Here is a 16,936-nt window from a genome sequence, read left to right on the forward strand (position 1 = left end):
TACAGAGAGAGGAGTGACTTCATTTAAAAACAAAGGCTGCCCTTGTGCTCAATGTTTCACAAGCTGACTTGGACCAGTACCACAAACTTTCTTGGCAATAAATAACAGAGTCAAACACTTTAAGAATTACCTATCCTACCTGTGGAATGGACAGGAACCTCTGTGTCTGAAGATACATTTAGTTCACAGAACCAGTTTGGCCTCATCTCAATTTTATAGCTAAAAACAAACAACGAATTCCTCATCCTATCCCAATCCTAGACAAAACAGACTTTTACATTTATTAGTATTTCTGCCTTTTAACAAGTTATTTGCAGCCATTTCTAGATTCATGCACATCTCAAAATAGACCTCCAAAGGCCCATAATTTAGAAGCATATTGACCCCTGTATTAGTTTGTAGGGCTGCTGTAAAAGAGTTCCACACATCGGGCGGTTTAAGAGACATAAATTTATTGTCTCACAGTTCTGGATGCTAGAAGTCCCAGACCAAGGTGACTTGAGAGGTAGATTGGTAGAGTTTCTTCCTTCTGAAAGCTGTAAAGAAGAATCTTCTATGCCTCTCCTCTAGCTTCTGGTGATTTAATGGCAATCTTTGGCATTCCTTGGCTTGTAGGATCGTCACCCTGGTCTCTACCTTCATCTTCACATGACTTTCTCCCTGTACGTCTCTGTCTAAATTTCCACTTTTTATTAAGACACCGGCCACATTGGATTAGGGGCCCATCGTACTCCAATATGTCCTTATCCTAACTAATTACATCTGCAATAACCCTTTTTCCAAATAAAATCATATTCTGAGATACTGGAAGTTAGAACTTCAACATTTGAATTTGGAGAGGATAGAATTCAACCCATAACAGCCCCAAATTTGGGGAGGGTGGGGGGACTCTGAGTAATGAAGGAACGTTTAAGCTCCGAGTGAAAACAGAAATATTTACCAAAAGGTCAACTGATAACTGAAACATAAAGTTAGGGGTCCAGGCACAGAAATTCCTAAGATTCCTTTAATCTCCAAAAAAGTTCCCTGGGACTTATGAATAAATAAGAATACCAGAGAGAAATGAGACATGGGAAAAAGTGAGACAATTAATCATTGACTTGGACATAAAGTTCAAATACTTGGATGTAAAAGTAAAAAAGCAATAATATCAGGTTCTGATAAATTAAAGCCAACAACTACAGGGACCTAGGACCCATTCCTAGAACACAGCCAGTCCACCTAAGTTCTGGTACATTCTTGGAGCACTTTCATGGAACAGGGCACAGTCCTACTGGTAAGACACACAGAGTTGACTCTCTACTGTCTTGGCTTGGGGAAAATGCATTCTGCTATCTTTGAGTTTCTCTCAGAGGTTTCCGTTTCTCCTCAAATCTCCTTAATGTCTGGATTCTCATACCTGCTCTGTGTTCAACCTTTCATGTAGCATCTGGAAAACTTCTTTGTCTACTAGTGAAAGAATGATAGTGGGAAAGGCCAATAACCTGTTAGCATGCAAACAGTTTTGACTTTGAATATCTCCTGAAGGGTATCAGGGACTGCCTGTCACTATACATCCATTCAATAACGTCAAGAGACTTGCATTTATACAACTCCAAATTTAAACATTAAACTGTTCTTGAGGTTAATTAATGAGATCTGCATATACAAAACACACGATCATCCAAAACTTTCTCTTTGAAGCCCGAGGGACTGAAAATGGGAAAAAGAAAAAAATCCTATTTCTAAGAGATGGGTTAAAGGTCCAATGTAATATCAAAGAACTGCAACATTCAGAAAACCTAAGTTAGGAAATTCAAATTACAAAGCTTTAAGAAGACTCCAGAGCACACATGGGTTAACTTGAGCCTGCGTGGAGCCTGCCATAAGAAACGAATCACCTTCAACTTCTAATTATTCAAATGTAAGATGGTTGGGGTGACCACAGATCATCCAGTGACCCAAAACTTAGGGTCAGTCTTGAATACTACTTTTTCATTTAATCACCAAATCCAACTCCTAAATATTTCTTGTCTCTGTCTTTTCTTCACCACTGTTAAGCACTTATCATTTCTAAACTGAACTTTTGCAAGAATCTACACACTGAGTTGCCTGGCTCTAGTCTCTTCACAAATCTGTCCTTCTCGGTACCCTCAGAGTTTTTGCTCTGAGTGCAGATCTGAATATGCCCCTTCAAACCATTTAATGGCTCCCCATTGCCTATAAGTCAACTCCAATTGTTATAATGGAAAGAGCATGAGCTCTGGTATGAGAGATGAATGGATGAATCCTAACCTGATTTGAGACCTCAGGGAAGTCACTAATTGAACTTTTTCCATGGGGCAAATAGTGTAGTGGGAGATATGGACAAACAGACAATTATAGTTGGTGGCGAAGTGGGAGAAGGATTCTGAGAGCATCGTCCCCGGGAAGGTCATCTCACCCAAACTTGAAGGAGGAAGAAAAGCATTTTGGAGGAAGTAGCATCTAATTCAAGATTTGAAAGGAGGAGTTGGTTAAGATCTGTTGGATAATGAGAAAGAGGGTGAGAGGAGGTGGTGGGAGCAGAGAAGAGCAACTCTAGGCAGAAACAGAGGAAAGAGGATGTGTTAATTAAAACTTGATTCTAAGGAACAAGGCTTTTTGTTTTTTCTTAGATAAGAAAGATAAGAGAAAATATCGTCCATGGAAAAAATTGAAAGTGGTATAATAGTGATAAGCAGGGAGTGGCATAAGATAAAACTGGAGAAACAATTAGGGGATCAGACCACAAATGACTGTAAGATCTCTTAAGGAGTATAGATTTGACCCTGAAAGTAAAAGGGCGATAATTTAGGATTCAAGCCAAGGAGAAATATGAGGTCTGTGTTATAAAATCTTCACTCTGGCTATAGTGTTGAGGAGCCCTTAAACAAGGATGATAATAAAAGTAAATTTGGGAGACGTCTGAAGTTGGTGGCATGGACAAGGGCAACGATGGTGGAGATAGAGAAGAGAAGATGAATTCAAGAATTACTTGAGAGGCATCATTCATAATACTTATTAATTGATTGGATGTGTTGCATGAAGAAGAAGAAAGAATCAAAGTAGCACAGATTTTTGATATGAGCCACAGGGTGGCTGGTGGCACCTATCCTTGGCCTAGGGGTTGTTAGAGAAGGAACCGACTTGGGGCAGGAAGCTAATGGACAGATAGAGCTTGAGCTGACTGTGAGAACCTTGGTGGAGCTATTCAATAGGCAGTTGGATATTCAGATCTGGGGTCAGGAAGATCAGGACTAATGATGAAGACTTGCTGCTTCTCTGCAGATTGTGTGCCCTACACGCAGGTCACCAAGGGAGAATGTATAAACAGAGCAGACAAGAGGGCTGCAATCCGTCAAAAGAGCTTTCTTCATTTACAAAATGGGGACACAATTTTCCAGGGCCTTTGGGAGAAATATATGAGCTAAAATACATGGGAGTACCTAGTGGAATGCCTAGCTCACATTATAGGCTCAGTAAATATTTATTGAATGACTATATGAATAATTGAACAAAAACATATACATAACTTACTAATTTTCTTGTGGAGATAAAGCAAAGTCAAAGTTAGTTTGCCATCTCTGAGAAAATCTTACGAAGAAAATGCAGGTTTTGCCCATACAGAAAGATACCTGCTCTTATCAGCAAGGCCTGACTCATAAGGGACAAGGCCTTTTGTGATTTTTTCTTAGACAAAAAAGTCACATTTATTAGCACCCGGTCAGCTATTTAAAACTGACCTCTGTTTGATCTTGACATTTACAAGCAAAAGGAAGTCTTTGGTTATATAACAGGCCGGCAGTCCACGCATCCCGCCTGTAACAACAATAAAAACAGAAGCCCGTTTGTCACTGTGCCTGACTCTATTCAAAACAACTTCTCTCTTCACTAGCTGTATTCTTTTCCTTACATTCTCTGAGGCTCCTGACTGATGCCCAACAATCCAGTAAAGGGGTAAAGATTGGCATCAGCTTAGATAGGAGGGTGCATATGTGCGTGTGGTAGGTGTGTGTATTTTAAGAGAGGACTCTTCCTGCTATAAAGTCAACCAGAATCAAATTGTTTAACAAAATTCCCAATAACTAAGTCTTATGTTGATGAGAAAATCCATTCCAAGTCAAATAGACTGCTTGTGATTTTATGGCATTGAAGTAGACTTCCAAATAGATTGGAAAACAAAAACTCATTCACAAAAACTCATGATTTCAGATTGGCATATCAAGCATAATTTCTGAGGTTTTGCAGAAATGAATACTCCTACCAAGGGCACATTACTTATTTCAAATAAACTTGACATCAAGGGACCCACTGTTGCACTTAAACAATGAAAAAAGAACCAGAACATTTTTGGGGGGCAATCTCATTATGCATCAAATCACTTTCAGCCACTCGTACACGTATCCAACATCTAAAATTTTTTGGGATCTATATTCTTCCTATTCCTAAACTTATGGATATGGATAGAACCCTAATAGGCAAATAATGAAAGTTTATTTTAGAGTCTCAGGTATAAAATGATGAATAATTTTGGGTTATTAGAGTCAAACATACTAGTCTTTTTGCCTTTGTGTTTGTTTGCCTACTATACTAAGTGTTAAAGGTAAAAGATCATTCAATTAGACGATTATTAGACGATTCATTCAATCCCCAGTTACTGCATAAGTAAGAGAGATCCACTGTGGTTCTCACACTAAGAAAGGATATTGGTAAAGGACCCAGAAGACTGACTCTAAGTTCCAGCTCAAAAATTTGCCTGTTTCCAACTAGCAGTACCTGCCGAAAGACACAGTTCTAGAGCAGTGGGATAGAACTGACAGTCTGTAGAGGCATACATCTACGAACAATTGGTTTTTGACAAAGCTGTCAAGACCATTCAATGGGGAAAAAATCAGCTCTTCAACAAATGATGCTGGGAAAACTGGAAAACCACATGCAAAAAAATTGACGTTATCAGGACAAAGCACTGTGTGCAACAGTATAGTCAAGGGGTTGGATGAGCAAGGCAGAGATAGCTATTTGCCAACCTAATATCCTTTCTTCCTTTTTAGTAAAAGAATCCCTATACTCTTGGGTGGCAATGTGCCCAGCTAAATATCTGCATTTCTCAACCGTCATGCAAATAGCAGTGGTCAGGGTTATATATGAATTTGTTAAGTGAGTTTTTGAGAAAAGCTCTTAAAAGATGCTGCTCAGTTGGCAGTTGTCCATCCCTAATTTGCACTTGCCTTTTCCTTCTTCATACTGCCTGGCATGTGAGTAGAATGGCTGCAGCAGCAGGTGCCTCTTGGATCCTGAAGATGGAAGCCATGTTTGTGAATGCAGAAGAGACAAAGCCCAGGACTCTGAGGACTGTAGAGCTACCACACCTCTCCTGTACTGCCTGTGTCCAGATTTTACATGAGTGAAAAATAAGCATCTATTTGTTTAGGCCACTCTTATTTGGATTGTCTATTTTACATACCCAAGATCAGTCCTAACTGATTCAATTAGTTCCTATGCAGCTGGGGGCACAGGGCAAGCGTGAAGAGGAACCTTGGCTTGTAGGTATGGGTTAGGTCTGGAACTTAACTTCAGCTTAGAGTGGGGACTTGTTAGAAATGCAAATTCTTGATCCCCACACCAGATTCACTGCATCAGAAACTCTGGGGGTGGGGCCCAGCAACCTGTCTCACAAGCCCTCCAGTTTCCAGTTTGGAAACCAACCTAAGTTGGTCTTGTTCAGTGCTGCTTGAGTAGAAAACCATTTAAATGGCCTTGGCCTATGACCACATGTTCTTAAGAATAGGAGCTTTGAATTTTAAAAATACCTAGGTTCTAATATCAGTTTCTCCATTTATTAACTGTATGAACTTGGGAAAATGACTTAACTTTTTTTTTTTTTTTTTGCTGGGCAAGAGTCACCCTGAGTTAACATCTGTTGCCAGTTGCCAATCTTCCTCTCTCTCTCTTTTTTTCTCCTCCCCATAGCCCCAGTACATAGATGTGTATTCTAGTTGTAAGTCTAGTTCTTCTATGTGAGCTGCCACCACAGCATGGCTACTGACAGATGAGTAGCGTGGTTCTGTGCCTGGGAACCAAAACTGGACTGCTGAAGCAGAGCATGCTGAACTTTAACCACTAAGCCATCAGGGCTGGTTCGACTTAATGTTTTTGAGTCTCGTTTTCCTCATTATTATAATCCCATAGGGTTCGTGTGTGGATCAAATGAAACGTCCATAAATCTAAGCACAGTACCTGGAACACTGATGGTGCTTAATAAATGTCAGTTCCTCCACCCACTGTCTATCATTTGCAATGCATTGCAGGAGTGTCTGGTACCAACATGCATTTCTGTAGGATGCAAGCTTAGACTCCCCTCCCCCACTTCACCCCCCACTTTCACTCTTTGTCTCCATTATTGCTCCTGGTATTCTTTAAGATGGAGGAGAACCTTAGGCAGGTAGACCCCAGGGGGAAAGAGAAAGGGAAAGGAATCTTCTTTGTATATAACGTAACTGGTCAAGTTCACTACAGAGTGAGGATACAGGAAGGCACTGTTATTAGTTTTATTTGGGGCCTTCAAAAATGTCCCTCTTATCAGGTAAGGGGAAAATTATGCCCAATTGGCACATGAGCTATTACTTAGAAGTAAGAAAACGGCTCACATGTGCTTTTTCCTAATATTGGGAAATAAAACTAGCACGTTCTGGGGCCAGCCCCGTGGCCCAGTGGTTAAGTTCACACGCTCCGCTTTGGCTATCCAGGGTTTTGCTGGTTTGGATCCCAGACACAGACATGGCACCACTCATCAGGTCATGCTGAGTCTGTGTCTCACACAGCACAACCAGGGGGACCTACAACTAGAATATACAACTGTGTTCTGGGGGCCTTTGGGGAGAAGAAAAAGAAGAGGAAAAAAAGAAAATTGGCAACAGATGCTAGCTTAGGTGCCAATCTTTAAAAAAAAAAACTAGCACATTCTTATCTAGTGAAATTTCTCTGCATTTTGAGTATCACCAACAAACCTCTCTTTATGTAAACAAAAAGGGAAAAATTATTTTTATGCACCAAAAGACCATAAAGGGACCCCTTGCTGTGTCTTGTCTATGTCTCATTCCTGCCTAGGAAAAAGGATGGTTAGAAAAAAAAGTCAAGTTCACCACCAAGCTTCCTACCTCCAGCCCTTGCACCAAATCATGAAATCTCTTTTCCTGCTAGTGTTTATGGCACACAATATGTAACTAATATTTTGCTAGGTGTGGTATCCAGAAAATGTCTGAAGCTAATTCTGACTACATAGTTGTTACTGGATCGACCTCCTTGGTGAGGGAATGATCACAGATCCCCCCCACTGCTCCCCGATTTCCCCAAAAGAACTTTGAAATGACCAAATACCAGCACTGCTCCTTCAACTCCCAAGCTGGGCAGAAACAGAAGACCCAAGAGATGAAGCAGCAAGGAAGAGCAAGGTTAAAGGACCAAAGTCCCTTTCCCAAATGAAGACTTGAAAAAGAGTAGAAGAGAAAGCTGGATGGTGCCAAAGCTAAACAAGGGAGCTGGGATGGGGGGCGTGTTTCCCGGTTGAAATACCATAACATTGTCAGCACTGAAGAAGAACCGCTGTGTTACGAATTGAGCATCATTCGAACAATTTGAGAGACACCAGTAAAGAAAGAAATTTCTTATATACACTCACAAGCCCACGACATGTGCCACAGAGAATCACACATTCTGTTATGACCACTAGCAGGAGTGGAGATAAATGAACATCTATTGAGAACCTACTAAGAGCCAGACACACTTATCTCAATTAATCCTCCCAACAGCCCTATGAATTCAGTATGTTTACCCCTTTCTAGAAAATACAGCTGTGAGTAGAGAGATTCAGTAAACTGCCCAAGGTCATAAAACTAGCAAGTAGTGGAGCAGGAACAAAGCCTGAGCTCTCCTAGAGCTACTGCCAGGAGCCCCTGATGGATGAGGAAGACACTGGGCCAAAGTTGTTGCCGGAGGAAGTGTCTCAGGAACTGGCCTGACACGTCCCTCTGGACTGGGGTGTCTCTGGATCTGTGCTCCGTTGTGAAACTGGGTTTCCTGACACTTTCTTGGAACCTGTCTCTGCACAAAAGCTGTGGGATGTCTTTGCTTGTGTATGGTCATAAACTGCAGCCCACTGACCCTCTTTCTTTGTCCCTTCTGTATCTTTGTCCCTGCTATCACTGGTGGTAGAAGCCAGTACACTTGCAAAAGCTGCTTTTTATGAGTTTCTCCAGAAACTTTTTTTATTCTTCTTCCTCCTCTCTCCTCAACATTTTTCCTTCTTTCTCATTCCCCCTTCTTGTCCTTTATCTACTACCCAATTTCCAGGCTTTACCTCCCACTGATCTTAACCTACAGGAAATACAATCAAGTATTCTCTTTAGCAAAACTTGGTAATGTTTTGAATTATTTACCATTATTACCCAGAACAAGAGTTGGATTCTTATGACCATTTCTCCCTCTGGCCACTGAATTGCTGCAAACTTATTTCTTAAACTGTGAATAGCCCAGATTATGTCATAATTGCAAATTATCCTGATCTCGTATTTCTTTTATTTTGACAATACTGACATAACTGCAGAGAAATAAAGAATAATTGTTAGCTAGAGAGAAGCCAACAAAGAATTCTGTTTACTGTGTGACCTCACAGAGGAAGTGCCCACAATCTCCTTATTTCTTCCCTATTTCTAAGCTGCTTCTTTTTCATAGTGAGCCAATAGAGATCTTGCTGGAGGGGACCTTAGGAAGGTTGAGTTTAGGTAAGGGGAGGCGCAGACCCAGCAGAAGCTTAGAGTAGATGAAACCGTAGGCGTGTATACTTTCCATACTGAGTTAATTCTATGTTCTTCTCTAAGAGGCAAAGCCAGGAAGTAAAATTCGGCTAACAGTGAGATCTACCATTTCTCAAAGGTGGGACACACTGGTTGACAATACAATGAGCTTCCACTCCTTAGTTCCAGCACAAATCTTTGTCCTCGACATTTCCTCTGCTCTCCCCACCTGTTACTAGCCCACCAGGCCAGCCCTTCTGACCAGAGCTCAGCCTCATGGCTGACACACATGATTCGGATTACCAGTGAAAGCCAGATAGCAATTCCAATATCCTCGTGACAAATCCTAAATTAATGATATTTAAAAGAAGACTTAACATACACACAGGCAAAAATATTGTTTTATACACACACACACACATCATTGTCTTGAGTATTGAAGACAATTTCTCCTTTTGCAGCCACTTAGTGGTATAGCCTAGTAAGGAAGACAGTGGCACCCAGTGGACAAACGTTTATTTGAGACAGGTGTTGCATTCTGAAATAGTCTCATATCTTAGCCTTCAGAAAGGTCGGTGGCTCCCCTTACCTTTCCCTATCCTTCTGTCATCCCATTTTTAAGATATTTACTAAGTTTAAAAATAGGAGGGAGGGGAATGTTCTTACAGTTTTATCTTTTCCAGAATAAGACTAAACTAAAACACTGGAAAAAGCAAAAGCTCAGGATTAAATCCTCTGAGAAAGTTTCTGTATTTGATTAACCTGTTTCAAAACAGTAGCAGCGGAGACAGCCAAATCTAATAAAATACTCAACTTAATTAAAAATGTAATATTGAAAATGCCTGTAATAGGTCTTTTTTTTTTGCACATCATACTCTTTTTCCTCAAAGCACTGCCAACTTCCAATGAACTTTACTTGGTTATGCAAATTTGGCAACTCCAAAGACAATACTTTAGGAAAATAACACATAGACCTTGCAACTTAATGCTATTGTGTAGTTTATCTGGGAACCAAACAAACACCTATTTTCATTCTCCTGCTCTTTCCTTGATTCTTTTGGTTGTGAGCTACTTGGGTAGAGAAACCCTGGCTTATCTATCTTTCTTCCCAAAACGCCTAAATAGCATCTTACTCATGGTAGGTACAAAGAAGTTGAGTGAAATCTAGTTTCCATTTTACATGTTTAATCTGCTAAGCAGTGAAAAAAATATATCTAATTGTTTGATGCTACATAAAGGGATCATCAAGTTAAGAATCTTAAATATTAGGGGCCGGCTCCATGGCCCAGTGGTTAAGTTTGCACGCTGCGCTGCAGCAGCCCAGGGTTTGGATTCTGGGCGTGGACATGGCACCGCTCGTCAGGCCATGTTGAGGTGGCGCCCCACATCCCACAACTAGAAGGACCTGCAACTAAGATATACAACTATGTACCGGGGGCCGGGGTTGGGAAATAAAGCAGAAAAAAAAAAAAAATCAAATATTAGAGGCTACTTGTACTGGATAAAAACATTTTATAAGGAACAAAAGGAATGAGTACTTTTATGGGTGAATTGAATTTTACCAATTTAAATGAGAAATCATTAAAAGACATTCAATTACAAAATAAACATATAACTTCTTAGTGTAACCCAATATCAGCAGGGGTGCCCTCCTTTATGTCAGCCATTCAAAATTCCTTCTCCATTTGGCAGCTCTGAAAGTCTTGGTTTTTGTGCTTTGAAGTGGTTCCTCATGTTCATCACTACATTCTTTGTAATTCATAATTTTGCCACAGTTTGAGCCTTCTTTTTGTTTGTTTTAGAGAAAAGACCAGTTGGGAAGTCAGAGTTATGGCACAAGGCTGAGATGCAAGCTTTCCCAAAAGGATCTGGGCCTAAGGCAACACGCTTTCATTAAGTGATGTATGTCCCCGGTGACCCCTTGCATCAGTCACATTTAGTCAGTTAACAATAAACACAACCCAAAGTAACAGATACTCTTTTTGGTAAACTGAAAAAGAAATGGAGGCTGTTTGTGTGTGTGTCACCACATTACATGTTAATTATACTTTTCCTCATAACACAAGCACCTTTCCCCCTTAGTTTCTGCAAAAATTCTAAAATTTGGATGCAATCAAAATTTGCTGTGCAGGTCTTTGTTATGAAAAAAACCTAAAAAAATTGTTTTTCAAAAGTTTCTTAAATATATTAGCAAAACATACCAATCCATGAGAAATTAATAAGCGTTTATAACATTTCAGGATCTCTTCTGTCCTTTTTCCTCCGTTGATTGTCACCAAGAGTGAGCAGTGGTGTCCTGTGCTGTGGCAGGACCCAGACTCCAGGCAGCTTCGCTCTCTGGGGCCAAGCCCCCTGGCCCAGGGGGAAAGAGCAGCAGTCGCAGTGGGATTTGCACTATACATTCCACCATTTGCAAAGTGTAATCCCGTTGGGAAATGGTCCAGCCCCTGGTCTTAGCTTTCTAATACACACAGTGCCTCTGAAACCAGGGACCTGCTGTGTACGCAGATGACCTGTAAAGTGTCGAGGCTGCCCCGTGCAGGCTATGCTCCACCTGTGACCTGCTTTGCTTCTGTGAGTTTCAAAAACCCAAGAGGGAAGCCAATATTTGGAAAAATTCTCTTTCCTCAAATAATTCGAGAAAATTACTGCTGTATATTTCCTATAGGTTTTATCTTAGCTTTGGGCTTGTCTGTTTATAATGCAAATAGGCTTCACTTAATTAGGAAAACCACTCATTTAAAGATGGCTTGCCTAGCTCATGGGCTGTGGTGAAGGAAAATCAAAATATAAATGTAAAAGAAGTTTTAAGGCTGAAAAGTTCTCTACAGATTAAAGCACTTATTGTTATACCTAAAATGAATGAAATGCTGTGTGTGTGTGCTTGCACAGGTGCACATATGTGTACCAACAGGCACAGACGTTAAAACATGCACTTGTTCTACTGCACACTGAGGACATATATTTCCAATCCTAATGTTAGGTATTACCTGTTCAGATAAGGCTTTAGCCTTTTCTTCTGCTTCCTTCAGGCAAATCTCTAAGGACTCGAGTTGTGCCAAAGTAAACACCATCCGTCCAGTTTCCAGGGACTCTTTCTTTAAAACAATAATCAAGTATTACTTTTTGACATGGATAGTTTCCTGAGCACATCTCTAACAACTTTGAGAACTACAGATAGGCTTAAAAAACTCACACCAATGATCTCCTTTTCTTCTTCAACACAGTAATAAAACAGTGAAATGTTATAAAAACAATAGTCTTATTTAACAGTTTAGAGTCTAAAGGGAGGGTAAAAAATGTACATTAAATTATGACAACGCACAGCCTTAGAAAGTTAGAATAAAATTATCCATGTTGGGATTTGGTTAATTTGCAACTTTTATTCTTGATACAAAGGGAACTTTCTTTCAAGACGTCAGGACCAAAATTTCACATTCCTGGGGCTGGGCCCGTGGCCGAGTGGTTAAGTTCCTGCGCTCTGCTTCCGTGGCCCGGGGTTTCTCCAGTTCATATCCTGGGAGCGGACATGGCACTGCTCATCAGGCCACATTGAGGTGGTATCCCACGTGCCACAACTAGAAGGACCCACAACTAAAATATACAACTATGTACTGGGGGGATTTGGGGAGAAAAAGCAGAAAAAGAAAGATTGGCAACAGTTGTTAGTTCAGGTGTCAATCTTTAAAAAAAGAAAAATTTTCACATTCCTAATAAGAGATGTCACCTAGAATGCCTACGTTTTTAACATTCATGTATCATGAGGAGCAGAGTCATTTGAACTCAGAGAACCTCGTGTTTTCTCTGATCGTCACCTTCTTATCCTGAGTTCTGTTACAGCAAAGATATTACATGGTTTAGAATCAGATCATTCTTCCCCAGAACACGGCTAATATGACTCAAATCAGCAAACGCGGAGACTCTGCCTCTCAAAATTGTTCTAAAGTCTCTCTTGCTCATCCACGAGTGGAAGAGTATGCAAAATCAGTATGGAAATACTAGTTACAGGCCCTACTGAGCCTAGAGTGCTTCTTGACTACTCTTTGGCTATTATAATACTTAATAATTACACAATGAAATGAAAACTTATAAAGAAAACCTCATATGTGCTGGGATTATGATCTTGCTATAGTCTCCTTGAATGTGTCCTGTTTTCTTGTGAATGTTCAGGCTATGGGCAGCTGCTTCCAATTAACCCCATAAAAAGAAAGAACTGTATTCTCACATATTCAAAAAAAACCTACTGCTTTGTCTTTTCCCTTTGGTTTAGTGATCCCACCGATTTTACACATGTGTGCATTTCCTGATGATACAATAGAGCCATCTGGTGGTAAATGGAACCAGCCATAAAAATAAAGCATTCATTCAGTTCCTATAATTGCTCATAGAATATTCTGAACCTTAGGGCCCTACCACTGGCTTTTTATATAAGTGAAACTCTATGGGATGAGGGGTGAAGAAAAGTCGCTACATCTCAAAAACAGCCTGGCTCCTAGGTCAAGCTCTGCCACACACGGCTGCATAGACTCCCCCACAAGTTGGACTTTGGGGGATGAACATCTTGGGCTAGAGCAGTGATACTTGGGATGAACCAATGATCCTCAGCATTCCATAATGATTGCAATAATTTCAAGAGTCAGTCCAAAAACACCTCAAAAAATGAGACTTGAAACAAAATTCTTGTGTATTTACATTTACGTATCATTCATGCTGCAAAACATGAAGAAAGGGGAAATTGTCAAGAGGCCAAACTGTTCCAAAAGCATTGGGAATCTCTGATCTATTTCCAGGGAGAATCCTCTTGTCTAATGTTTGATCTCAAGAAAAAATTTTCTAAATTCTTGTGAGTAGACCCAGTAAGATCAGCTAATCTATTTCTCCAGGTCTTTTTCTCCAAACATCTCAAGTTTCCTCAGCCAAGAAGGACAACCATTTCCAGTAAGACAAAAGCATTCTAAGTCAAAGCCAAATGCAACAGGATTGACTGAAGACTGTTGTTGAAAAACGTAGGACTCTGTTTTATAAGTAGATTTAAGAAAATATCGTGTGTAGAACAGGGCTGGCCCCGTGGCATAGTGGCTAAGTGCGCACGTTCTGCTTCTGCGGCCTGGGGTTCACTGGTTCGGATCCCCGGTGCGGACATGGCACCTCTTGGCACACCACGCTGTGGTAGATGTCCCACATATAAAGTAGAGGAAGATGGGCACAGATGTTAGCTCAGGGCCAGTCTTCCTCAGCAAAAGGAGGAGGATTGGCAGTAGTTAGCTCAGGGCTAATCTTCCTCAAAAAAAGAAAAGAAGAATTTCAGAAATAAGTAAATACATGGAGTTAGAGGTTTTGGACATAGGTGTTTGGTTTCAAGGTCCCTAAAAACGTTAGGTGCAATTAGTCATTGTCCCAATTTTGCAAGATGTGGTGGCAGAAGAGCAGAAAGGTGGGACTTAGACCATTAAGTTCATTCTACTTCCAGCACATACGGATACATTGTACATAAAGCAATTTATCTTTATTATGGCCATGAAACTGTCTTGGTGATTAAAGTAACTGATGAGTGAATTGTACTAATCAACAATCTGTTATATGACATTGCTTGTTTAAAATATATGATATTTACAGGTGTTTGGGAATTGAGCCTGTGTCTGTAGATTTTCAAATGGTAAATTCTAGCAATTCATTGGGAATTCCAGTTTTTAACTTCTACTCTTTGTCTTAAAATTTTCTACTTAAATATCAAACCAGTAATCTAAGTACCTGCAGATAAGATAACCAAGATGATCAAACTAAAATAATACTATAGAATATTAAAACTCAATAAACTCTTTGATTACAGTGAAGACACTAGACTACTATGCAGGCGTGTTAATGTTGACAGTCTACTAATTGACAAATCTTATACAAAATTGTAAGAGTAGATTTTCTTTTGGCTGCAGAGGTTTCTCATTTGAGAAACTGGAGGAAAATCTACTCTTTTTTCCTAATTTAATTTTTCTTGATTTCTCTAACCCATCTCAATATCTTTTCATTGTCCTCTTCCTTACTTTTAAGCCAGTATTTCTTTGCCTTACAATGACCTCACTCTTTTTCTTCAGCCATGAAAACCTGTTCTACCATTCAGCCCTGGTTCAAGGTCTCTGACTTATACAAATCTTCCACCTGCTCTGAATCCACATGTAACACTTAGAAAGGCTCCTGTATGCAGAGACCAGACAAAACTTCACCGAGTGTTTAGTAGAAGCTCACTAAACAGTTGTTGATTGATTAGGCTCAGCAGTCAAGGAAGGTGGTTGCCTCAGAAGGAGTGGTCCTTCATGCTGAGAGGCCATAACAGTCACTTCACTGAGCAATACATTCCATGCATCCGGCCTGGGACACTGACAGGGATCAGATGCCAGGGAAAGTCTGTTTGCCAAGGCCAGGGGCCAGACGGTGCAGCAGAGGGCAAGGACATGGCCACGGGTTTGGGTGATGGAAGGGTTATTGTGAGGATTAAATGAGGTAAAGCCGGTAACTGCTTGGACAGAAGAAGGGCTCAATTAATGTTATTATTAATAATTCTATTATCCCAATTCCTTTAAGGAGAATCATCTGATATTAAAACTTGCCAGCCTATTTTTAAACCCTAGTAAAAGAAAGTCCTCTTAGAGACACTTTTGTAACAGCAAATGATCAAACCACAGCAGTAGGAAACTGCTAAGTATGCAGTTAGAACAAAGATAATATGTTAAATATGTTCATGTACATTTATTTAAAAGCAAGATTGCTGAATAAACATGCGGTTATAGCAGATTCCACCTTTACAGAAGAGCATTTTGATGTAGGTCAGTTTAAAACAAATGTTTCTAGAAATCTGGAGCTTCTAACATGGAGGGTTCCAGCAGCTCCTGCCCAGTAGTACAGTAACTTCCTGCCAGATAAAACACACTTTCAACACATTTTGCAATGATCAAGTTTCCTGCTTGATGTCTCATCTATTTACTACTGTGGTCCATTCCTCTTTCCCCCTGCTTGACAGAGAGCAAAGGCCCAAAACTTCCTTACCCTTCTACGACCTGCTCATATCTCTGATGCAGATTGAAGTCATTTCTCATACGGATTAAAGCCTTTCTGCAGCTCCCCACCTCAGCTCCTTACCCAGGGCAGATTTTTTTCATCCCTCCCCTAATCTCTGGTCGTCAGAATTCATTTTACCGTGGAAATTTCATCACTCTCATGTCCTTTTGCACTTAGCTTTTGCAATAGTTTCTTAGGCTAAATTGCTAATTTCTATTAGGCAACATTTTAACGACTCAGTTTTCCTGATTCTAATCCATTTTAGTGAAAACAGTATTTCTCTGTGTTTGTGCTTGCTTCAATAGTCACCTAATAAGACATTTAAATTCAAAACTTGAACAAACTACAACTATTGTCAAAGTCCAGTGGAGAGAAGTTTCCAGAAAGTGCCCATCAATATGATTTCAATGGAAATGGCCATGTGAGCATGACAGATGAGCATTGACTAAGGAGAACTCTGCTTGAAATCTGGAAGGCCACATTCTGGACCTGACTTGATTCTACCTGACCACGTGACTTGGACTATGTGACTTTTGGGATTCACTTCCTGGACCCTCAGTTTTTTCATCTTTAAATGAAGAATGTGTTGGTCAGGTCCCAGCAGGAAACAGGTGGCTACTGCAATGGAGTGATTGGGGGCAGTTTACTGAAGGGCATGGATGTGGGCACAGTCAAGGGCATCAACAAAGGATAGTGTGACACTCCTTAGAAGCAAAGATACTCTTTGCTTATCTTGACCTGAAGAGGTAGGGGGAGAGGTAAGTGGGTAGCATTATTACAGATCTGGAAAGCCAGCTTGAGGAGAGGGCCATCTTCATGAACTAAGACCTTGGGTAGAGGAATATAGCCACTAACAAAATGTGCCCAGGCAGTAGTGGTGGATGGATCAGTGAAATAAATAGCTTGACCTCCTCTCCTCCCACCCTCTGTTCTACTGTCTATATCTTCCTTGGGCTGAATTCAACAAGAAGCCAGAGGGCAAGAGAGCCTCAATGACAAGTCCAGAGAGACCAGCTTCACTGGAAGAGAGCAGCGTCGGGGGAGAGTGGAGAGTGGTTATGGAAGGGGAAACAAAGAAATCTCAGGCCAAGAGG

At 40.5% G+C, this 16,936-nt stretch overlaps 1 protein-coding gene across 7 annotated transcripts in view; it reads right to left on the bottom strand.

Annotated features, from left to right (window-relative positions):
* The window catches only part of CCDC192 (coiled-coil domain containing 192), a 224,797-nt gene that overhangs the window by 185,607 nt on the left and 22,254 nt on the right, over positions 1 to 16,936 (bottom strand). For 5 of the 7 annotated variants that reach the window (XR_011425093.1, XM_023617767.2, XM_023617768.2 and 2 more), the window contains exon 3: positions 11,783 to 11,890. Coding sequence is in view for 6 of the 7 variants with exons in the window: in XM_023617767.2 (XP_023473535.1) it covers positions 11,783 to 11,890 (108 nt within the window). In the remaining variant the exon portion in view is untranslated. The remainder of the gene's footprint in view (positions 1 to 11,782; positions 11,891 to 16,936) is intronic. The other 2 variants (XM_023617766.2, XM_023617764.2) reach the window with 1 other exon arrangement.

Source organism: Equus caballus, chromosome 14 (genome assembly GCF_041296265.1).
Source record: "Equus caballus isolate H_3958 breed thoroughbred chromosome 14, TB-T2T, whole genome shotgun sequence".
In the NCBI taxonomy this organism is placed as follows: domain Eukaryota; kingdom Metazoa; phylum Chordata; class Mammalia; order Perissodactyla; family Equidae; genus Equus; species Equus caballus.